We start from the raw sequence: 24,841 nt of genomic DNA, 5'->3' as shown, positions 1-24,841 counted from the left end.
TTCCAGTTTTGGTGTAATTGCCCCAGGTTGAGGCCCAGCCACTGTTCTTTGGTTAAGTTCCCAGGGTGACTTTATTTATTTTTTAATATTTATTTATTTATTTGGCTGCACTGGGTCTTAGTTGCAACACGCGGAATCTTCGTGGTGGCATGCGGGATCTTAGTTGAGGCATGTGGGATCTAGTTCCCTGACCAGGGATCAAACCCAGGCCCCCTGCGTTAGGAACGTGGAGTCTTAACCACTGGACCACCAGGGAAGTCCCTCCAGGGTGACTTTAGCTGCTACCCTCAGTTACAGGTGGAGAGGTTGAGTTCCATGTGGGATGCAGAGGGACCTGGCTGTGGGGCAGAGCTGGGGTGGGACCCCTGGCTGCAGGGCCCAGAGCTGCCTGCCACTCCTGGCTGAGCCAGCAGTTTTGTCCTGTGCTGTCCAACAACAGAGGACCGAAGTCTTTTCTGCTCAGCACACACCCGATCTGTCTTATGTGTTTGCCACCTGCAAAACTGAAGGTTTGTAGCCTTTCTGATGAGCTGGAAATGTAATCTGGCTGCAGGAGGCCTGTTGAGACTTGCCTTTAATTCATCATGTCTCTTTCATCCTGGCTTGAGAGCCCCAGAGTTTGGATGTTACTTTTTTTTTTTTTTTTTTTTTTTGTGGTACGTGGGCCTCTCACTGTTGTGGTCTCTCCCATTGCGGAGCACAGGCTCCGGACGCACAGGCTCAGTGGCCATGGCTCACGGGCCCAGCTGCTCCGCGGCATGTGGGATCTTCCCGGACCGGGGCACGAACCCGTGTCCCCTGCATTGGCAGGCGGACTCTCAACCACTGCGCCACCAGGGAAGCCCTGGATGTTACATTTTTATCTTCTTTTTCACATCAGCTCCTACAGGGTCATCCGTCATCACAACCACATCTTATCCTGTTTGTGTGTTTCAGTTGGTTAAGGCCGTTTTTATGTTTGACAGTATTTTTCTCCTCTGTGGCTTTTGTGGTTGATGCTTTTAATCAGTGCTGACTCTTCAAGAAAAAGATTTAGCTTTTACATCTCAGCGTAAACAGCCACTAGTGTGTCTGGTGTTGGAAAGCATCTTAGAGCTGTAGGCTCAGACTTAGACCCAGAAGCATCCTCAGAGTTCACCTGGTGCTGACGGAGCAAGAAATTAGTCCACAGACAAGTGGGAGGCTTTGCCCAGGGCTTGCCATACGTTGGCTGTCCAGCCTTTTTGAACTGAGCTCCGTGTCAAGGGTGTGAACTGGTGCCTCTCCGTTCTACATCTTGGCAGACATTACTAATCAGTGAGCCCATCCTGGGTCGGAGACCCACACCTTGGTATTCCAGGCAGCTACTGCTAGTCGATCAGCAATGGCGAGAGAGAGGACACCTGTTTGTCTCGCCTGCCCCTCTCAGCCCAGCATCCACCCCCAGGTAGGGGAGGCAGTGGGGAAGAGCCCCTGAATGGCCCCATCACTGAAAACATCACTCATCCAGCTGCCTCAGTGAGCCGTGGCTTTGTTAGGTGGCCTCGCCAGGTGCAGATGCTGCTGGGGCCCGTCCTGTTCCAGGCAGTTCAGGCCCGAGGCTGGTTCAGCCCCACGTCTGCCATCCTGCAGGTGATCAACATCGACGGGACAAAGAGGCGGACACTCCTGGAGGACAAGCTCCCACACATTTTCGGGTTCACGCTGCTGGGGGACTTCATCTACTGGACCGACTGGCAGCGGCGCAGCATCGAGCGCGTGCACAAGGTCAAGGCGAGCCGGGACGTCATCATCGACCAGCTGCCCGACCTGATGGGACTCAAGGCCGTCAATGTGGCCAAGGCCGTCGGTGAGTCGGGTCAGCCTCCAGCCATGGGTCAACCATGCCACAGGCTCGTGGCTGCCCTTTTGGTCCACAGGCAGCCCAGTTGGAGGCCAAAGCTGGGGGTGTAAGTGCCCGGCTGGGGCACCACTCTGGGGCTGGACAGCACAGGAGATGGTGAGTATATTGGTCCAGGACCAGTGGCATGGGGGTGGGGTATCGACCAGGCATGGTGACTGGGCACTGCTTGCTATAATTGTTCTCACGTTGGCTGACACTTGCGGAGCGCCTGCTGCGTGCCAGGCTGTGGCTAAGTGCCTTAGTGCCCAGAGCAGCCCTCTATGCGAATTACGATGTGGCCCTATTTGCGCTGGGGAGAGGGTGGCAAAGCCGTGTAGCTAATGTGTGGTCAAGCTCAGGACTCATGCCCGGGTCTGCCTCGACCTCGTGGCTGGGCTGGGCTGTGATCGTTGTCCAGTGTGACAGGCTGGACCCTCAAGCACATACCTTTTATCTGAAAGCCAGGATCTGCAGAAAGCTCCCTTAACACAAGGATTTGTCTCTTTATAAATATTCCCAGTGCAGGTCGACAGGCTACACTGGGGACAGTGGTGTCCAGCTGTGGTGGGAGGACAGATGGGGGGACGGGGCTGTGGGCTCTGTGGCGGCAGGGACCCTGTCCCCAGCTGGGGCCCAGCACCGAGTACTGCACCTACACATCAGAGACACTCAGCAAGCCTTTGCTGGAGGGAGGGAGGAGGGAGGAAGGACCAGAGAGGCCCCAGTGCTTGCCCTTAAGTCTAGTGGGTGAGACACCCCTTAGTTAGCTCTGCTGCCCGGCTGGTGACTACAGTTGAGGTGTTAGAGGGATGCCTGGCTTTAAAATATGAGGGAGGGCATTTGAGCTTGGAATTTAGGAGCAGGTGGCGGTCAGGGTTTGCCCGGCAGAAGGGACAGCTGAGCAAAGGCCCGGAGGTGAGGCCGTGGGCGGAGACCCTGGGGGGATCTAGTGCATCTTGGTCTCCGGGAGAGGCCTTTAGTCACACCCTGCACTCCTGAGACAAGGCGATGGAATCAACATACTTAGTTTACCAGCCGCCTTTGAAAACACGCTCATCATCCACTGTGGAACGTGAGGTCCACCAGTTAGTGAGTGTCTGAAAAACAAAAAATAGAACCCTAGAGATAAGAAAATGATATATCCATTGGGTGTGATTTAAAGTTGAGAAATTGGACCCCGCCCTCCCTCTTTCTCTCTCTCTCATGTAGGGATTTACTGGGAAAGATGGGGGAGAGGATTCTTTTTCTAGCTGAAATACTTAACACTAAATTAAAGCCAATTTTAACAGCACTGCAGCAGATGAGTGAGACTAACGGCCTGGCCAAAAATACACGAATGCTAAGTACAGTCTGCTACAATAAGAAAGAGGCGCCTTTGGCCGTCCTGGGTGCATCCGAGTTCGAGGGCACCGAGAGTGCCGGAAACGGGAGGAGGAACTGTCTGGGTGGCGTCTCGGGCTGCGGTCCCGTCAGCGGGCAGGGAGTCCAGGCCTGGCGGGGTGGGGGGCAGGGGGTGCGGTTGTCCCCAGGTCGCCATGAGGATGGAGGAGTCCAAGTGCGACGATGCCCTGGGCCCAGAGCCAGCCGTTGTTATGTGCCTTCCCCGTGCCTGGGGAGGCCCTGGGTTTCCATCCACCCACCTGCTGTCCCTGCGTGACGTCTGGCAGAAACGAAGCCTCGTACAACCGTGGAGCCACTGCCCACCCGCTCTTTGCTGGGCCTCTGGCGTCTAGAGCCTGTGTCTTTCCGTCCAGGGACCAACCCGTGTGCGGACAAGAATGGGGGCTGCAGCCACCTGTGCTTCTTCACGCCCCGCGCCGCCAAGTGCGGCTGCCCCATCGGCCTGGAGCTTCTGAGTGACATGAAGACCTGCATCGTCCCCGAGGCCTTCCTCGTGTTCACCAGCCGGGCCGCCATCCACAGGATCTCCCTGGACACCAATAACAACGACGTGGCCATCCCGCTCACAGGCGTCAAGGAGGCCTCTGCGCTGGACTTTGACGTGTCCAACCATCACATCTACTGGACTGACGTCAGCCTGAAGGTACGGCGGCTGGGCGTCCTCCCCGTGCACCTTTCCCGTGAATACCTACCCGGTTATGGTATCACCTCAGAGGCTGAAAAAAGGTTTTCTTCCTTTTTAAAAAAAAAAAAAAATTTATTTATTTATTTGGTTGTGTGGGGTCTTAGTTGCGGCAGGTGGGCGCCTCAGTTGCAGCTCACAGGCTCCCCAGTTGTGGCACATGGGCTCCTTAGTTGCGGCACGCGGGCTCCTTAGTTGTGGCATGCGAACTCCTAGTTGCGGCATGCATGTGGGATCTAGTTCCCCAACCAGGGATCGAACCTGGGCCCCCAGCATTGGGAACATGGAGTCCCATCCACTGCGCCACCAGGGAAGTCCCTTGTTTTTTTAATGGTTTGTTAAAATTGAAGTTTAGTTGCTGTACAATGTAAGTTACAGGTGCACAATAGACGTGAGTCACAATTTTTAAAGGTTATACTCCATTTATAGTTATTATAAGATACTGGCTACATTCCCCGTGTTGTACAATATATCCTTGTAGCTTATTTTATACCTGATAGTTGGTGCCTCTTACTCTCCTACCGTGACGTTGCCCCTTCCCCCTTCCCTCTCCCCACTGGTAACCACTGTATCTGTGAATCTGCTTCTGTTTTGTTGTATTCACTAGTTTGTTGTATTTTTTAGGTTGCACATATAAGTGATATCGTACAGTATTTGTTTTTCTCTGTCTGAATCATTACACTTAGCATAATACCCTCCCAGTCCATCCATGTTGTTGCAGATGGCAACATTTCATTCTTTTTTATGGCTGAGTAGTATTCCCTTGTAGAAAAAGTTTTGGTTTTGTTTTTAAAGAACTATAGGGAATTCCCTGGCGGTCCAGTGGTTAGGACTGTGCACTTCCACTGCAGGGGGCACGGGTTCGATCCTTGGTCGGGGAACTAAGATCCTGCAAGCTACACAGTGCTGCCAAAAAAATAAATAAATTTTTAAAAATTTAAAAAATAAAAGAACTATAATATTTATTGTAACTCGATTCACACCATTAGAACATTAGTGAACCTGTGTTAATAAATAAGCACGAATGATTACAATGAGCAGGTCCAGTGGACACACAGGTGGCCATTTCTAGGGTGATTGTGTGTCCGTGTATTTTTCGATTCACCCCACCACCCACTCCCTCACGAGTGCCCATTTACTTAGCAAGCTCTTCCTTTGTTCCGGGTGCTAACATAAACATCCTGGATGAATACAGGAAAGCCTCTTTCATCTTCTAAAGCAGGGTTTGGCATACCGGTCCGTGGGCTGGCCTCCGTGTTTTGTCAATAAAGTTTTATTGGGTCACACTGGTGCCCATTTGCTCATGGATCGTCTGCACCTGCTTTTGTGCCACTAGGTTGTGACAGATCCAAATGTCCTGTGACACCTGAAATATTTACAGAAAAGGTCTGCTGACCCCTGTTCTAAAGCACTGGACAACTCAAACAGTTTAATCACCTATCTTTTATTCTACTGTTGGTATTACATGGCTCTTAAAGATGTTTCTGATTTTAAAAGTCACAGGGTTCATTGTAGAAAGAGAGAAAAGTATATTATACAGAAAAGTATAAAGAAGAAAATAAAAACACCCACATCCCCATCATCCCAAGTCAGCCACTGATGTCATTTTAGTGTATTTCCTTTGAGTTTTTCCCTATATTAGTATTTCTCATAATCACAATCATATGCTACATAGAATTCTGTATCCTGGATTTTTCCACATCACATTATAACAGGTATTTTATCAGCCTGTTACAAACTCTTTAACATAATTCTTTAAACATGTAAAATATTCCAGTGCACATATATTCCTTATCATACTTAACCGTTCCCTTATTTTATTTTATTTATTTTTTATTTTTTTTGCGGTACACGGGCCTCTCACTGTTGTGGCCTCTCCCGTTGCAGAGCACAGGCTCCGGACGCGCAGGCTCAGCGGCCATGGCTCACGGGCCCAGCCGCTTCGTGGCATGTGGGATCTTCCCGGACCGGGGCACAAACCTGTGTCCCCTGCATCGGCAGGCGGACTCTGAACCACTGTGCCACCCGGGAAGCCCCGTTCCCTTATTTTAAATGTTCTTCCAGTTTTTTCCGACTCTAAATGTTACCATGGTAACAAGCATCTCTGTGGGTAAAGCCTCTTTTGTGTTTTCATTCCTATGGATAAAGTTTCAGGAGGAAGATTACTGGGTGAAAGGATACAGTGATTTTTTTTTTTAAGGTTACAACTATTTTGAAGGGTCATGATATATATATATATATATATATATATATATATATATATATATAATATAGCTTATATATACTGATACATTTTTTATAATTATATACTATTATATAAATATTTTTACATATTTTTAAATGAAGTACATAGTTTATATATATTACCAAATTATTTCTTCTAAAAAGGTTGTATTTTGCTGCTTTTCAAATGTTCCTTCAAAAACTCAAATGTTGAGGGCTTCCCTGGTGGCGTAGTGGTTGAGAGTACGCCTGCCGATGCAGGGGACACGGGTTCGTGCCCCGGTCCGGGAAGATCCCACGTGCCGCGGAGCGGCTGGGCCCGTGAGCCATGGCCGCTGAGCCTGCTTGACCGGAGCCTGTGCTCCGCAACGGGAGAGGCCACAACGGTGAGAGGCCCGCGTACCGCAAAAAAACCCAAAAACAAACAAACAAACAAAAGAACCTCAAATGTTGGGAAAAAATTAAAATAAAATATAAAAGAAATAAAAAGAATAAAAACTCGAATGTTGGTGCTTTGGTCCCAAATGTGATCAGTAGTTGCTCCAGGAGACATCTGCAAAAACTCTGGTTTCTAACCGGTGTCCCTTTCCTCCTCACCTGCTCCCAGACCATCAGCCGAGCCTTCATGAACGGGAGCTCTGTGGAGCACGTGATCGAGTTTGGCCTCGACTACCCAGAAGGCATGGCCGTTGACTGGATGGGCAAGAACCTCTACTGGGCGGACACTGGGACCAACAGGATCGAAGTGGCCCGGCTGGACGGGCAGTTCCGGCAGGTCCTCGTGTGGAGGGATCTGGACAACCCGAGGTCGCTGGCCCTGGACCCCACCAAAGGGTAGGGACCGTTTTTGTCCAGCAGACGTGTCCCTGTCACCTCTCTACACCAGCCAGTGCGTTGATGACCCGAGGCCGCGGCAGACGGCTGCCCACCTGGCACTCTGCGGTTAGAGCAGTAATGACTGCTACTAGCTTTGAGGTGGCCGGGGCCGGCGGGACCCTTGGAGGTCATCTGGTTCATTTCATAGAGGAGACACTGAGGCCCAGAGCAGAAGGCAGGAAGAGAAGCCTCTGTATCAGGCGCCGCATTGGGTGCTCCCAGAGGGTTCATCTCATCTGGGCATCCAGGGGCCCTGCGAGGAGTGGGTGATTTTACAGATGCAGAAACTGAGGCTCAGGGAAGCTCAGTGATTTACTGAAGGTCACATAACTGGTTAGAGCAGGGCTGGGCCAGGAAGTCCCATGAGTCCTTTCTAGGCTCCTGTCCTGGGCTTCTCCCCTCCCGCTTCTTGCTGGCCACTTAGCGGCGGTTTAAAACCCACCTTGCAAGGCACATGCTTTTATGTGTCAGGCAGCCTGGGGGCCCTGCCCTGGGGCCAGTCTTCCTCTGCACTCAGTGCTCAACCCTTAAAGCATCAGAGGTGTGTAGGGAGCACTCCAAACCCTGCCTGCCGCATGCTCTTTCAGGGAAGGGAAGATTTCGGCAGAACAAAAAGAAAGGTCCAGGTTTTAGCGAAAGAACCAGTAAAACGTACACAGTTCTGGAATGGGGATTCCTTCCCCGGAGCCACTGCTGAAGAGCGAGGAAGGAGGACCCGTTGGTGGAGACGGCAGAGCTGAGTTCGAGTCCTGACCCTACGATGCCTGTTTGCCTCAGCGTCTTGTTTTCTACCTTCTTGGAGGAGAGGAGACTGTACGCCCCGATTTGCCCACGTTCCTCCTGCCCGTCCCGGTCACCCTGGCATCCTGTCCGGCTTAGTTAGCGTTTGTCCCTGACACAGGTGTCCCAGCCTGGATGTCGTGTTGCACGGTCACCCTGTCCGTGCACCCGAATGAGAATATCAGGGCTTAGCTTGCAGGGGGGCTGCTGTGGGACCCCAGGAGGCAGGTTGTAGCTCCGTGACTGCTCCCAGAGGGACGGTGGGGTGGAGGGGGCTCCCAGGGTCTCGCCCCTTCCCTACTTCCTGCAGGGATGTCATCGGCACAGCCGAGGAGATGTGGCAGGTGTGCTCCCTGCTGCCGTGAGGGTGGCCGTGCCTGAGCCTGCCCCGCCCTGCTCCCATGCCTTCCAGCTACATCTACTGGACCGAGTGGGGCGGCAAGCCCAGGATCGTGCGGGCCTTCATGGACGGGACCAACTGCATGACGCTGGTGGACAAGGTTGGCCGGGCCAATGACCTCACCATTGACTACGCCGACCAGCGTCTCTACTGGACGGACCTGGACACCAACATGATTGAGTCATCCAACATGCTGGGTGAGGGCCGGTGGGTCCTGCCGCGAGGGGGCATCCCTGCCCCGGGTGTTGGCCACGCTCAGCCCCCATGGCACTGTGCCCTTGGGCCCGTGAGGCCCAAGCCCCACAGGAGGTGCGGCCACGCCCTGGGTGCTGACCCAGCCTTGCCCCCTCCTGAGGGTTGTCCTTTTCCGTCCCTGGTGCTATTGCTGTAGATGTGTCAATAGAGACCCCAGTGACAGCTGTTTCCTACACGACAGCTGGGAGCCGGGTCCCGGCCAACCCCGTGCCAGGACTCTAATTTGACCCTACACCACATAGCGTAGGTTTTCGTTGATGGCGAAACTGAGGCCCAGGGAGGTCGTGGGACTTCTGTAAGGTCACAGAGTGCCACTCAGACCCCAGGGCCACGTGCTACAGCTCCATCTGACCCTGAATACCTACTGGGTGCTAGGCATTGTTCTGGGACCACTCAACACCTGGGATTAGGTTAAAAACAAAAACAAAAAAGCCCTCGCTCCAAGCCACCCAGCAGTGAGGGCAGGATTTGAGCCTAGAAATCATATGACTCTGGACTTCTTGCAGGGGGTGGTTATGTTAGCTCTCCTGGGTGATATCACATGATGGGGCTGCCCTGTGCAACCAAGAGAATTTGGCTTCCTTCCTAATCGCTGCTGCTGCTGCCACCTGTGGTGGGTGTGGCTGTGCCCATTTTACAGATGAGGAAACTGTGGCATAGATGGGCTGAACGGCTTGTCCCCAGGTACTGTGTGAGCAGAGCCAGGACTAGAAGCCCAGTGGCCTGGTTTCTGCTTGCGGCGGGCTGCACCCACCCTGCATGCTGACTGTCCTGGTGTATGAGGCCAAGAGCAAGGCTTGAATGTGTCTTTGAGACTGCCACCCCCAGCCCCACAGGGAATTACAAGAGGCTGCTGCCAGGTGGGAAACCAGTCACAGCACAGCTGTGGTTGCCCGAAATAATTAAGCTCCCTGATTACCCCAGAGTAAAGACATGCTCGGAGGAAAAGCAGCGCAAGCCCTGGAAACCCCCTCGACTCTGCAGGTTGAGTGTGGTCGTGTGCGTCCAGCCAGGCCGTTTCCAGCCATATTCCCACTGAATGGCGTAGACGTGTAGGGAGCACTTCGTTAATAACAGGGGAGGCCCCGGGCAAGGGAAAGGTGGGAATGTTGCCTGGAGTGGTGCGAGTGGGCGTGGAGCGTGAACCTGGGGCCTCGTCATCCTGGTTGCAGTCCTGGCCTTGCCACTTGCTGTGTGACTTGAGCCAGGTGACTTAACCTTTCTGTGCCTTGGTTCTCTAATGCCGATGGTCCCTTCCTCTTACAGCTGCTGCTGTGAGAATTAACTGAAAGGATAAGAGTGAAGGCACTTCTCATCAAGCCTGGAGCACAGTCACTGCCCTCTGAGTGTTTAGTTAATGATCGTTGTTGTTGGAAAAGTCCACTACGAGTCCCAGTCCAGGGCCCGGGGCGGAGTGGGGGCGGGCAGCGTGTGCGTGACAGAGGCAGTCAGGGAACACCTTTATTTCAGAACTATCTTTTATCTAATGATAAAATAATCAACTTAGAAATTTTCTAAAAATGCCGAAAAACAGGAAGAGAAATTTTAATTATCCATGATTTCACCAGTAGGTAATAATGTATATTCACCTGTTGGATTTTTCTTTCTTTCTTTTTTTTTTTTTTTGCGGTACGCGGGTCTCTCACTGTTGTGGCCTCTCCCGTTGCGGAGCACAGGCTCCGGACGCGCAGGCTCAGCGGCCATGGCTTACGGGCCCAGCCGCTCCGCGACATGTGGGATCTTCCCGGACCGGGGCACGAACCCGCGTCCCCTGCATTGGCAGGCAGACTCTTAACCACTGCGCCACCAGGGAAGCCCACACCTGTTGGCATATTTCTTTCCAGTCTGAAAACTTTTTTTTTGATTGTTTTTTTAAGCAAATATTTTTAGCTGTTCATCTCTGAAGATTTTTTTCACTTTTTTCCTTTTTAAAAATCATTTTGAAAACATTATTTCAAATCGTGCCATGTATGATTTTCATTTGGCTTTCTCCCACTCCTGTACAGGAGGAGCATGTCCCCATGTCACCAACGTGTTTTCACTGGTACCGTTTTTACTGTGAAATAGAGCATACGTGAGGCATTCGTACAACACACACACTTTGACAAGTGAAGACTTAGAAACCCATGCCCAGGTGGAGGAACAGAACTTGTCGAGTGTCACCGGGCCCTGCACCCGCTCTCCCTCCCTCACGTGGCCCTGAGCCTGCGTGTTGCCGTAGTAGTCCCAGCAGGTGCACACAGGTGTGTGCTCTGCATGTGACTGCTCTGCGGGTCACGTGATCAGACCCTGGTTCATTTCACAAGCCCTCTGCTGCTGGCGTTAGAATGGCACCAGCGTTCCCAAATGAAAGCAAGGTGTGGGCAGGGCTACCTTCCATCTGGAGGCTCTAGAGGAGAATCCATCGCCTCTTCCATCTTCTGGGGGCTGGCTGCATCCTTGACTTGTGGCCCTTCCTCCATCTTCAAAGCCAGCTGCATAGCCTCCACCAACCTCTCTCTCACTGTCCTGCTCCCTCTTATGAGGACGCTTGTGTTTGCACTGGGTGCACTGGGATAATCCAGGATCGTCTCCCCATTTCAAAATCCTTAATTTAGTCACACCTGCAAAGCCCCTTTTGCCGTGTAAGGTACTATATTCAGAAATTCTGGAGATTAGAATGACCTCTTTTGGGGGGAGAGGGGGAATGTTATTCTGCACGTAGTTTTTTTTTTTTTTTTTTTTTTTTTTTTGCCGTATGCGGGCCTCTCACTGTTGTGGCCTCTCACGTTGCAGAGCACAGGCTCCAGACACGCAGGCTCAGCGGTCATGGCTCATGGGCCCAGCCGCTCCGCGGCATGTGGGATCTTCCCGGACCGGGGCACGAACCCGTGTCCCCTGCATTGGCAGGCGGACTCTCAACCACTGCACCACCAGGGAAGCCCTGCACGTAGTTTTTATCAAGTACTTAATTTGTGCCGGCATTTTGACCATTCTACGTGCATGATCTCATTGAATATTTATCACAATTATATCATAAACCTCACTGGTTTTTTTAAATCATAATTTATTACATTTAATTATCATGGATACCCATGAGGACACTCTTTTTTTTTTTTTTTTTTTTTAAAGAAGATGTTGGGGGTAGGAGTTTTTATTAATTAATTTATTTATGTTTGCTGTGTTGCGTCTTCCTTTCTGTGTGAGGGCTTTCTCTAGTTGTGGCAAGCGGGGGCCACTCTTCATCGCGGTGCGCGGGCCTCTCACTATCGTGGCCTCTTGTTGCAGAGCACAGGCTCCAGACGCGCAGGCTCAGTAGTCGTGGCTCACGGGCCTAGTTGCTCCGCGGCATGTGGGATCCTCCCAGACCAGGGCTCGAACCTGTGTCCCCTGCATTAGCAGGCAGATTCTCAACCACTGCGCCACCAGGGAAGCCCGAGGACACTCTTAAGAATAACCATTTTGGGACTTCCCTGGTGGTCCAGTGTTTAGGACTTGGCGCTTTCACTGCCGTGGCCCTGGGTTCGACCCCTGGTTGGGGAACTAAGATCCCACAAGCCACACGGCGTGATCCCCCCCCCCAAATACCCATTTTTCGGATGGGGAGACTGAGAGTCAAGAAGCTTACATAGCTTTCCCAAGGTCACATGCTGGTCAGGGGAGAAGCAAGGGGGCCCAAGTTGACTCCAGAACCTGGTTTCAACCACTGTGGTAGACTGCTAGGCAGAAGGTTTTATTTTATCAATATTTAAAAATTTTATTGACATATATATACAGTCAAGTACAAAAAAGTAGTCAAGTTGGAGAATTTTTACATACAGATACTTGTACATACACAGAAGCATCAACGTAGCCTGTGTAGCTCCCATGCGGATCAAAGTAGGGAAGTTTCCAGCCCTCAAAACGTTTTTAGTCAATCTCACCAGCCTCCTCAGGGGTCAGTGCTGCCCTGACTTCTATCTAGGTGTACTAGTTGTGCTGTTCTAGAACTTTCTATCACTGTGACCGTACAGAGTGTGCTCTTCAGCATCTGGATTCTTTCACTCAGTCTAATAACTGTGAGAGTTGCCCACGTTGTTGTTATTCTTTTTTATTGCTGCATCATTTCCATTGTATGAAGATCCTACCTTTTTTAAAAAAATTTTTTTATAAAGTTACAACATTTTATTTATTTATTTATTTTTGGCTGTGTTGGCTCTTCGTTGCTGCGCGCAGGCTTTCTCTAGTTGCAGCGAGCGGGGATGTGCGGGCTTCTCCTTGCAGTGGCTTCTGTGCAGGCTTTTCCTTGTGGTGGCTTCTCTTGTTGCAGAGCATGGGCTCTAGGTGTGTGGGCTTCAGTAGTTGTGGCATGCAGGCTCAGTAGTTGTGGCTCGCGGGCTGTAGAGTGCAGGCTCAGTGGTTGTGGCGCACGGGCTTAGTTGCTCCGCGGCATGTGGGATCTTCCTGGACCAGGGATCGAACCTGCGTCCCCTGCATTGGCAGGTGGATGCTTAACCACTGCACCACCAGGGAGGTCGCAAAGATCCTACCAGTTTTTAATTCGTCCTACTATTTTTTTTTTTAATTTGAATGTGCTGAGTCTTAGTTGCGGCACGTGGGATCTTTTAGTTGCGGTATGCGGGATCTTAGTGGCAGCATGTGGGATCTAGTTCCCTGACCAGAGATTAAACCTGGGCCCCCTGCATTGGGTGCTCGGAGTCTTAATCACTGGACCACCAGGGACGTCTCTAATCCATTCTACTATTGACGGACATTTGGGTTGTTTCCTGTTTGTGGCTGTTACACATAGTTGCTGCGTGCACATTCTCGTCTGTGTTGTTTGGGTGGATGCTGCATGCATTTCTCTTGTGCTGCAAGAGGGGAATTGCCTGCCCTCAGGGCAGGTGCACATCCAGCCTCAGTGGACCCTGCTCGTTTCCCAAAGTGGTCACATGCTTTATGAGCCCGACGCAAGTGGCCAGGCTGCAGGTTGAACTGGTTCACCCACCGGACGCCCGTGCGGTGCTGTTGCTGACTCGGTACCCGTGTGTCTCCACGCAGGTCAGGAACGGGTCGTGATTGCTGATGACCTCCCGCACCCCTTCGGCCTGACGCAGTACAGTGATTACATCTACTGGACAGACTGGAACCTGCACAGCATCGAGCGAGCCGATAAGACCAGTGGCCGGAACCGCACCCTCATCCAGGGCCACCTGGATTTCGTGATGGACATCCTGGTGTTCCACTCCTCCCGCCAGGATGGCCTCAATGACTGCATGCACAACAATGGGCAGTGTGGGCAGCTGTGCCTCGCCGTCCCCAGCGGCCACCGCTGCAGCTGTGCCTCACATTACACCCTGGACCCCAGTAGCCGCAACTGCAGCCGTAAGTGCCTCCTCTCCCCCTGTCCCTCACTCCCACATTAGATCATCAGTCTGACTCTGGCTGTTAAGGTGGAAAGAAGATTTTTATCTGGGGAAACCTTGGTGCACATGGGCAGTCGAGCAGGTTGTGCACTGCACATGTTGCCTAATGTTACCTGGAGGCTCAGGCTGGGTGGAAGACCTGTTGCTTCATCAAGACACGAGTAGATCGTCCAAGCCCTCAGCTGGCACATCCCGTGGGAGGCCCTTTGGATATGAAAAACAGTCCCTGGGGGAGAGCACCCACTTATAGGGCCAGGCATTGTTCCAAGTGCTTTTTATGGCACTTAATCCTCCAGGCTGTGGGGTAGGGAGTATCACTGTCCCCATTTCACAGACTAGGACCCTGGGCACAGAGATGTGTAGTTACCCACCCAAGGCCACACAGCTGGTAAGACTTGAACCAGGTTTGAATCCAGGCAGGCTGGCTCCAGAGTCCCTGCCCTGACCCCTTGCGTGTGGCCTCATGTCCACTGTGTAATCCTACACGAGGTAGGCCTGTTCACTTTCAATTCTAAGAAAAGCGAGGTTCAGAGAGCCTGAGAGTGACTTTCCCATGGGCCCGCAGGGAGAACAGGTGTGTCCTGTTGGCAGGCTTTTCTCCTGTGACATCAGCAGAGAGCTAGTTATAATTCGGCCTCTGTGCAGCGCTAGACAGTTTGTAAAGCTCTTTGTCATCCGGGCATTGTGTGAGCCTCTCGCAGCCCTGGGCCTTAAGAGGACTGAGCTTCCTTGGCCCAATTATGTGGATGAGGGACCTACAGCTTCTAAGGGTTAAGGGGCTTGGTCGAGGCCCCAGGCTGGTATGTGATGGGCCTGGGGCCACAGCCTGGGATTCCCCACTCCTGGGCTCCCTTTGGTCCTATTGTCCTTGCCACTGGGGGCCATAACCTTGAAGGGTCAAGTGGAGGTGTAGGTCACCCACTGCCCAGAGGGTATGTGACTCGGGTGCTGGCTCCCAAGGCCGGCAGCCCCAGGGCTGTGACTTGGATTCATGTGGCCCAGCTGTAACTCTGACAAGGCTGCAGCTGGTGGCCTCTACACATCCTGGGTCCTGACAGCCCTGAGGAGCGCCCCCTCCCGTTGTCACTGTTGACGTCACACGGTTTTCAGCCATTCCCCGGAGTACGCAGAAGCTGCTGGCGAATCCCACTGTCACCAGAGCATCACGCACACTTATGGTGGGAGGTTTTTTTTGTTTTTTTTTTTTTGCGGTACACGGACCTCTCACTGTTGTGGCCTCTCCCATCGCGGAGCACAGGCTCCGGATGCGCAGGCTCCGCGGCCATGGCTCACGGGCCCAGCCACTCCGCGGCATGTGGGATCTTCCTGGACCGGGGCACGAACCCGTGTTCCCTGCATCGGCAGGTGGACTCTCAACCACTGCGCCACCAGGGAAGCCCATGGGTGGGAGTTTGATGTTCACTACCTTTCCCTCCTTCGGACTTAAGTCTTGATAATCGGAAAAGAAATGGATATCTAGTTTTAAAATAACACACACACTTATAAAATATGGAAACAACAGAGATGTGTAACATGGAGAATAAAATTCCCCATAGTCCACCCCCAGGAAACAGTTTTGTGTCTTTCCAGCCTTTTTCCATGTACATCTCGTAGGTACACACGCAAATCTACTTTTTACCATGAAATGGAATGCCATCCTCCCTGCCCACTCCCTGTTCGGCTCCCAGACACTGACGTGCGCCCGTGCCCGTTTGCCTCTTCCCAGCACCCACCACCTTCCTGCTCTTCAGCCAGAAGTGTGCCATCAGCCGGATGATCCCTGATGACCAGCACAGCCCGGACCTCATCCTGCCCCTGCACGGGCTGAGGAACGTCAAGGCCATCGACTATGACCCACTGGACAAGTTCATCTACTGGGTAGATGGGCGCCAGAACATCAAACGAGCCAAGGACGATGGGACCCAGGTAAGTGTGCTTTTGGGGGGGTGCGGGGGGCCCTTCCACGAGGAGCTCGCACTAGCAGCTTCCAGGCTACCGCCCCCTTTTCTTAGCAGAGGGGGTGCCAAGAGGGCACAGTTTGGGGTAAACAATGATTGGGCTCCGATTATGTCATTGCCAGGTATAAGGCTGAGCAGTGTGAAACCCTTAGATTGTGATTCTGTGTAGAAACTGGATTTTGCAGTTGTTTAAGTAGCAGTGGTGGGCGTCAAACCCCATGGGATTTTTTTTCCTTTCCATAGTGGTTCTGTGCAGGGGTAGTTGATATTGGTTATTCTAGATTTATCTTTTATTTTAGGGGAGTTGTATAGTCAGTTCTGTTATAATGCAATGTACATGTTTCTGAAAATCACTGCACTGTACAAAATTGCCCAGTACAGACCACAGGGCTGATGGGGGAACGGGGGCTAGGTGTGCAGCACTCAAAAGGCCATCAGTGACAAACTGAAAAAAAGAGAGGAACCTGGCAATACAGGGGCACTGTCCTTCGAATGTTAAATGGTTCGGTACATAAATGCTCCAGCAGATATGGCTCTTGACGTTGAAAAGACCCGACGCTGGCGGAGGACATGGGGGTCGGAAGGTTGCAGCTTGTGGGTTTTTGTGGAACGCTGGAAGGAGGGTTGTCTGAGATGGGACATACCGTTGTAACCCCAGCGTGGATGGCCTGACTCCCAGTGCACGGGGGCTGCGGGTCGCTAGAGGCATGTGTGTTTGTGGGCCCCTGCTTGGTGCGGTGCTGCTGTGTGCTCTACACTTGCCTCGTGTTTCTCCTCCTGGGTGCAGTTGTGCAAAGTGAATGCGAAACCTGCTCTCTGCTCAAATTGTCCCTGATACATCACTGCATGGGGACAAATACATGTTTTCCAAACGTGAGTCTAGCAGAACTGACTACTTTTCTGTGTTAGGTGTTTGTGACCCATGCCAGGAAGGACATTGTCACTGCAGCCTCGGGGCACACCCGGCGTATCCAGCCATGGGACAGGGAACTGTGGCCAGAATTCCAGTAGGACGTGCCTGGCTGGTCATGCCAGTTTCTAAAGACTCCTTTCACAAAAGCTACAGAACCCAATGGTCTCTTTCTCAATCGAGTGGTCAGTGTAACAGCTTATGTCATCGTGGTGAAATCTTGATACTGTTATAACAGCGATGCAGATGCTTGTGAGTGGAGATTTTCAGAAGATTTTCTTGCCTGTAACGTGGGTGTTTCTCTTCTCTACCCTGAACTGGGTGCCAGTGCTGCCTGTACAACTGGGCCTCACTTTCGACAAAATACTTCATCCACCCACGATGTAAAGTTAACAAGTCATCCTTTGACGTGTGTGTGTCCTTGGTGGATGGTAAAAGCCCCAGCTGTGCCCGAGCAGCTGTGATCATCATCTCTGTGGGAGCAGAGCCTGGTGGAAATGGTGGGAATGGATTTCTTTCATCCTACCCTGGGCGCAGGTGACCGTCACTTTGACTCCTTTGGAGAACAGGGAGTGTTAATTGATGGACCGTGGCTTCCTGCTGAGAAAGCTGCTGGGTACAAATTGCCTTAAAGTCCCATGGAGAGGCGTTCTTTTGCATTCTTTTATGGTGTCCGGCAGAAGTGGGGGAAGACTTTGGAGAAAAAGCCCTTTTAGGAACACTTAATCTGGAAAATATTCATTTCCCTTCCTGTGTCTCTTGCTAAACTCCACCCTCTGGTGGCTTTGATTGTTGGGGGTACCACCCCACCTCCAAGGATGGTATTCTTAATTATCATCTACTTGGCTGTCATTTTTCTATTTAAATTTTTATTCTTTTATTGTGGTAAATATACATTACATAAAATGGACCATTTTAACCATTTTTAAGTGTACAGCTCCATGGCATTAAGAACATTGATATTGTTGTACAACCATCACCACCATCCATCTCCGGAGGAAACTCTGTCCCCATTAAACACTAACTCTCTATCCCCCCCATACCCCCAGTCCCTGGCGCCCACCATCCTGCCTTCTGTCTCTATGAATTTGACAGCACTAAGTACTTTATATAAGTAGAATCACCCAGTATTTGTCCTTTTGTGACTGGCCTATTTCACTTAGCACAATGTCCTCAAGGTCCATCCACATCATAGGAGGTATCAGAATTTTCTTCCGCTTTACGACTGAATAACACTCCATTGTGTGTATAGAAGACATTTGGCTTATCCGTCCATCCATCAGTGGACACTGGGGTTGCATCCGCCTGTGAGCTGTTGCTGCAGACTTTCCCACTTGGTTAAGTACCACTTTGTACTGGTGAGGGGGTGGGGTGTGGATTGTGACGTTGAATCGGATTCTGCTAAGATTTTTTGCACCGGCATTAGTGCTGTTCCTTATGGTAAAATTGGAGTTTGGGTTTTATAAAACCGGCCAGCCGTGTAAAGTTTATCTCCTCGTTCCTGTGTGCCTGGGGAGGGACGTGGGTGGTGTGTTGTTACAGCATGCACTTTTTTCTCAGCTGGTTGTTCCGATGAGTGTGTGCCTGGCTCCCACACACCCACCCTCCACAGGGAGCCTGACTCTGGCCAGGGCTAGCTGGAATCTTGCTTTACTCCCAGGCCGTCGGCTGCACTGGGCTGTGGTCTTTGGCCAGAGATCTCTGTGGCTCTTGGGAAAGGAATGTGCTGGCTGGAGTTGACGCCTGGCTCCTAGGGCCCACAGCTCCTGGGGGTGTGGATGTTGTTACCTGCAGAGATGCGAGTGACATGCTTCCAGCTGCCCAGCAGGGCTGGACCAGAGGCTGCTGTGTGTGTGTTTGGGGGCGGGTGGTTCCTCTCCAGCTGAGTCCAAGAGGCTGGGCCTGGGGAAGGGGGCTTCTTTTTGGCTGCAAGCCCCCTCTTGACCACCAGGAGACTTCTTGTTTTATTGACTGCCGAAAAGAGGTATATTAAGAGGGTCTGCAATGAGCTGTGATCAGAACATCATCTAAAGATGATTCCCTTCTCAGAGGAGGAACTTTTCATCCAAACTGTTGGTGGCAGCAGCCCAGGAGCTTGGGAAGCCCCTTTGCACCAGGTCAGGTCACCTGAGAACCCAAGGGGACCAGATCCACCAGGGAATCGGCCTCTAGCCTGTGAGGGAGGTGAGGGAAGCTCTGGGCACTCTCCTTCTCCTGCATCAGTTCATGAAACAAGGTGCCCTTTAAAGGGATTCTCTGTTGGTGGCTCCGAAAGCCAGGGCTCATCCCTGAGAGGCAGTAGACGTCATGGAGTCCAGCAACGCTCCCGGGAGAGGCTTAGGGTGGAGACCCGCAGGGAGTGTGAGGGGGAAAACAGACCCCGCGAGGGGCACGTGCTGCCCCTGGGCTCCCGGTATGCTCTGCGGGGCAGCCCCGCACCCTCACCTGGCCTTGAACCCCTGGCCTGTCTCCCTCAGGGAAGAGGCTGTGAGAGGTGGACCTCTGTGCTGGACACCTATTGTCCTGGCATCCTAAATTTAAAAAACAATAAGATTTGAGGGCCTTTGCTCTGGAGAACAGTATGGAATTCCCTTAAAAAACTAAAAACAGAACTACCATACGACCCAGCAATCCCACTACTGGGCATATACCCTGAGAAAACCATAATTCAGAAGGCGCCATGTACCACAATGTTCATTGCAGCTGTGTTTACAATAGCCAGGACATGGAAGCAACCTAAGTGTCCATTGACAGACGAATGGATAAAGAAGATGCGGCACATATATACAATGGAATATTACTCAGCCATAAAAAGGAACGAAATTGAGTTATTTGTAGTGAGGTGGATGGACCTAGAGACTGTCATACAGAGTAAAGTCAGAAAGAGAAAAACAAATACTGTATGCTAACACATATATGTAGAATCTAAAAAAATAAAAATAAAATGGTTATGAAGAACCTAGGGGCAGGACAGGAACAAAGATGCAAATGTAGAGAATGGACTTGAGGACACAGGGAGGGGGAAGGGTAAGCTGGGACGAAGTGAGAGAGTAGTATGGACATATATACACTACCAAATGTACAACAGATAGCTAGTGGGAAGCAGTCATATAGCACAGGGAGATCAGCTCAGTGCTTTGTGACCACCTAGAGGGGTGGGATAGGGAGGTTAGGAGGGAGATGCAAGAGGGAGGGGATATGGGGATACATGTACATGTATAGCTGACTCACTTTGTTATACAGCAGAAACTAACACACCATTGTAAAGCAATTATACTCCAATAAAGATGTTAAAAAAAAATCCAAGGGAAGGAAAAAAGATAAAAAAAGATTTGAGGGCCTTAATCCAAAAGTCTGAGTCTAAGGAAACAAGCAGTGAGAAGATGTCTTGAGCTGGGGGCCTATGATCCTGGGCTGACCGCTCAGCTGCTGGGTGGTCCCTCTGTAGGTGCGGGCCGGCTAGCCCGGGTGGGGTGACTACCAGGCAGCCGGGTCCGGTGCCGTCACTGGTGTCGGGGCCTGGCATTGGAGCCCATGGGTGAGAGCTCTCCTGGAGGCTGTTGGACGGATCAGCTTCACTCTCAAGCAGATGTGTGGGCAAGAGCTGGTTTGAAAGGAGAGGTTCCCAGACACGGTTGGGGTTTTGACATTTGCTCTGCACTCGGGCACAGGCCTCTGCCCTCCCCGCCGTGACTTTAGCCGGTGCTCGTTTCTTACCGCCCTACAGCCCTTCGTTTTGACCTCTCCGAGCCAAAGCCAGAACCCTGACAGGCAGCCGCACGACCTCAGCGTTGACGTCTATAGCCGGACCCTGTTTTGGACGTGTGAGGCCACCGACACTATCAACGTCCACCGGCTGAACGGGGATGCCATGGGCGTGGTGCTCCGTGGGGACCGCGACAAGCCGAGGGCCATCGTCGTCAACGCCGAGCGAGGGTGCGGGGCCACGCGGGTGGGGTGCTGCACCCGCTGGGGCGTGCCAGGGGCCCCTCCCGTGAATGCTGGCCTCTCGGGCCGGGAGGGACCTTCCACCCCCGACATTCCCATCCGCAGCCGGAGTGGGGCAGGGAGACACCAGCTCATTCCCAGGCATGGCAGGGAGGCAGAGACGCCCAGGGGTGGCCTGGACTGAAAGCCTGTGCAGGGGTGAGGGCTTCGCTGAGAGACACAGGCAGGATGTGATTCATAGGTTTCGTACCATCCCATCAAACTTGAACGCCACTCAACCATCCCTTCCATAGCATCCCACGTGGTGGCGGGTTATTCACCTGCCTAGGGGAGGTCACTCACTACCTGACTGGGAGCTTCTTCCTTCCCTGAAGCTCCCTGATGGGCCCTCAGGTTCTCTGATAGGTGGGAGAGCACCTGAGACACGTTGACAGGTGTGGAGGGTCCCAAAGGGAAGGCCCAGGGTGGGGGTGTGAGGGGGCCAAAACCACATGACATGAGATTGGGAAATAAAGCCAGTCGGGGAGGGTTTGGGGGTGGAAGGCAGGAGGATGGTGACCACCTCAGGTACCTGCAGGGCTGCCGTTCAGGGCGGGAATCAGACCCATTGAGGCACTGTGTGCTGGAGGTTGTGCCCAGGGACCGCCAGGCAGACCTGGGTTCAAATCCCGACTCTGTCACCTACTGCCTGTGTGACCTTAGGCAGGTGACGTGACCTCCCAGGGATTCAGTTTCCTTGTGAGGACAGCGGGGAGTACCAGCCCTGCAGCCCACGGGGGCTCAGTTACTGAAGACGGTTCTTTAGGAATCAAAGGAGGGGGCGTGTACTAGGCCCGGGGGCTGCCGCAAGTGACCACAGACCAGGGGTTTGAAACACGGAGGTTTATTCCCTCGCAGTTCCAGGGCCCAAAGTCAAGGGCGGCAGGGCCGTGCTCCCACTGGAGTCTCTAGGGGAGGTTGCTTCCTGCCTCTCAGCTTCGGGGGCCCCGCGTGCTCCTGGGCTTGTGGCCGCGTCCCTCCACTCTGCCTCCGTCTTCACGTGGGCTTCTCTCTGTGTCCGTGTGGCCTCTTCTCTCTCTTGAGGCCACTCTCACTGGTTGTGGGCCCACCGTAACCGGGGTGGCCTCATCTCGATCCTTAGTTACATCTGCAAAGACCTTGTTTCCAAATAAGGTCATATTCCGTGGTTCCAGGTAGACATGAGGTCTTGGGGGCCATTTTCCAGCTCCTCCAGGGCATGACCTTTCAGCTCCGGGTCCAGCCCCTAGAGGCTGGGGTCATATGACTGGTCACTTTCCGAAGCCCCGCTGGGTGCCCGCAGGGTCTGGGGTCGGTCTCTCTGGTGCTTTGCTGAGGACGTAGCGGACGCAGCACCCGTCCTTTACCTGCTGTTCTCTCGCAGGTACCTGTACTTCACTAACATGCAGGACCGAGCAGCCAAGATAGAGCGCGCGGCCCTGGACGGCACCGAGCGTGAGGTCCTCTTCACCACGGGCCTCATCCGCCCCGTGGCCCTCGTGGTGGACAACATGCTGGGCAAGCTCTTCTGGGTGGACGCCGACCTGAAGCGCATTGAAAGCTGCGACCTGTCAGGTACGCGCCCTGGAGCCTCCCCGAGGATCGGTCCCTCGGCAGCCACCATGTCTGACCCACCAGGACGCCCGCCATCGTGGTCATCAGTCATGGCATAGCAGCCGCCACGTTTGTCGGGGACCTACTGCGAACAGGCACTGGGCTGGGGCTTTACCATGTATAGTCCCCCTGCCTGTTCCAGCATGTGGGTCCCAAATGATCCCCAGGTGGCAGGGGCCGATGAGGCTCAGAGAGGGTGAGCCAGCTGTGCAGGACCCCCCGCGTCGGGTGGAATAGGAGTCCGACCGCTCTGCCTCCAGTGCCCATGCTCTCAGCTACTCTGCCGTGGCCGCCTTAGTCCGGGAGGCCCCTGGGCCAGAGAGGAGTGAGAAGCAGTGCTTCAAGGGGCTTTTCTTCCGGAAGTTGGGGTGGGCTGGGGGCAGGGGAGGCACCGTGCTTGCCGGGGGCCAGCGGCTGGGGCCACGGCCCTGGCCGAAGGGCAGGCCAGGTAGAAGCAGGGCTGTCCAAGAGGTGGCCTCGGATCTGCCTAATTCCAGGGAACGTGCCCCAGCCCCCAGCCCTGGCCAGACCCCGGCGTCCCCCAGGCTCCTGGCAGCCCACCCTTCTCCCGAGGCAAGCGCGGGCCGAGCTCTAGGGGTCAGCCGCCACTCAGGGGGAGCGCCTCCCTCTTGCAGGGGCCAACCGCCTGACCCTGGAGGATGCCAGCATCGTGCAGCCTGTGGGCCTGACCGTGCTGGGCAGGCACCTCTACTGGATCGACCGCCAGCAGCAGATGATTGAGCGCGTGGACAAGACCACAGGGGATGCGCGGACACGAGTCCAGGGCCGTGTCGCCCACCTGACCGGCATCCACGCCGTGGAGGACATCAGCCTGGAGGAATTCTGTATGTGGCGGGTGGGCAGCGGGCAGCGGGCAGCGGTGTGTGCAGACACCGCCGAGGGGAGGGTGGGCCTCTTCACAGAGCACAGCAGCCCCTGAACTGGCCCCCTTGGAAAAAGGCCGGAGGACAGGCCAATGTGAGAGTTGTAGGACTGAGATCCTCTTTTCTTTCTGACTGTCGGCCAGGTCTACTCTCGGCCCCCGGAGGCCACCCTCAGGCCCTTGCCCCATCAGCAACAGATCGAACCTCTCTGACTGCCTTTTCTACCAGCTGGAACCCACTCCGCTTTCCAAGGGCTTGCGATTAGATTTGGCCCAGGTTTAGACTAGTCTCCCTTTAGATTGATTCCAAATTAACTGATTAGTAACCGTAATTATATCTGTAAATCCCTTCTGCTGAGTAAGGTTACAAAACCACGGGCATAATAGCTCATCACATCCTCCCCAGCTGGGCAGTAGGGTAGGATATTTAGGGGGCATTTTAGGATTCTGCCTACCACAGTCTGGCTGTGCCCAGGGGCCTGGGAGAGGGATGACGTCAGTAACTGGGACCTCTGGTTCCTCTACCCCGCTCCGTATATGGCTATATGTGGATATGGAGGGTGTGTGTGTGTGTGTGTGTGTGTGTGTGTGTGTGTGTGTGTGTGTGTGTTGTGAGAAGTGTCTACCTCTCCCTCTGTCTTCTCGCTTTTCTCTCTTCATTCAGTAAATACACCTGGGCTGCCAGCTGGGTGAGCAGAGCCATCACTGTCCTTGTCCTGTGATGCCCACGGTCTGGCCGCCTTCAAGGCCCTGGGGCCTGCCCCACCAGCCTCACCCCAGCCCATTACTATTGGCCTCCTGCCTCGGCCACACCATGTGTTGACTGTTCTGCACCCCAGGTCCCGTGCTCAGTATGTTATTACATTATATGTGTTATTTCACAATAATTCTATTTTACAGCTTAGGAAAGTAGGGCTCAGAAAGGGTATTACTTCCCCCTGTCACCTAGCCAATAAACCTGATGGGGCTTGGACTTGAGGCCAGAGTCCACATTTTAGCCATTGGGATTTTTTTTCTGTTGGGCTCCCTGCTCAGGATGAGGGGCATGACCTCTGAATCAGTCACTTCTGTGTTGACGGCTGGGCAGTGGGTTCTGTCCTTGTGGGTAATCAGCTGGATCCTGGATAAGTGAAGTCACTAGGAACTAGCTTCCGGATAACTGAGGCACCCCATGCCTATGGGTTAGAATGCCTGTGTTCACCTGGCCCCTTACACCATCCTCAGCCAAGTCCCGATTCCTGGTTGTTGCTGGCAGATGGTCAGAATGGTGAATGCTGAGCCCACAAATGTCGAGACCGACTGCCTGCTGGTGTCGGCAGAAAGCCAGGCTCACTGACCGGCAGCTCCTTGGAACCGAGCGGCTGGAAGGGCCAGGAGACGTTGAGTGAGCAGATTTGAGGTTGGAGACCGGGACGTGTCCATGAGTGCTAACATGTGGGGTCTAGGGTGACATGGAGAGGCTCCTCGTTTTGGGTGAGGGCGGGAAGTCCTTGGGTGAGCTCTGCCATGTTGATTTGGGACGTGGGCCACCCATCCTGCCTCCCCACGAGATCCCACAACTAAACTCTAAACCAGGGGTGGCACTCTGTAGCCCGTAGGTCTGTGTCATCCTGGCTGCATTTGCTTTGCGGCTGGCCGACTAGGAGTC

General features: G+C 53.1%; 1 protein-coding gene across 2 annotated transcripts in view; it reads left to right on the top strand.

Moving 5' to 3' along the window:
- Nucleotides 1-24,841, top strand: part of LRP5 (LDL receptor related protein 5) — a 120,892-nt gene that overhangs the window by 71,209 nt on the left and 24,842 nt on the right. For both annotated transcript variants that reach the window (XM_079708286.1, XM_079708285.1), the window contains exons 8-16: nt 1,612-1,828; nt 3,616-3,905; nt 6,775-7,001; nt 8,236-8,420; nt 13,498-13,821; nt 15,589-15,788; nt 20,458-20,666; nt 22,081-22,271; nt 22,946-23,155. In XM_079708286.1, the coding sequence (XP_079564412.1) occupies nt 1,612-1,828; nt 3,616-3,905; nt 6,775-7,001; nt 8,236-8,420; nt 13,498-13,821; nt 15,589-15,788; nt 20,458-20,666; nt 22,081-22,271; nt 22,946-23,155 (2,053 nt within the window). The remainder of the gene's footprint in view (nt 1-1,611; nt 1,829-3,615; nt 3,906-6,774; nt 7,002-8,235; nt 8,421-13,497; nt 13,822-15,588; nt 15,789-20,457; nt 20,667-22,080; nt 22,272-22,945; nt 23,156-24,841) is intronic.

This window comes from Hyperoodon ampullatus (genome assembly GCF_949752795.1).
Source record: "Hyperoodon ampullatus genome assembly, chromosome: 7".
Classification (NCBI taxonomy): Eukaryota; Metazoa; Chordata; class Mammalia; order Artiodactyla; family Ziphiidae; genus Hyperoodon; species Hyperoodon ampullatus.
Note: the sequence above shows the minus strand (reverse complement) of the source record. Positions and strands in the feature narration are given on the sequence as shown.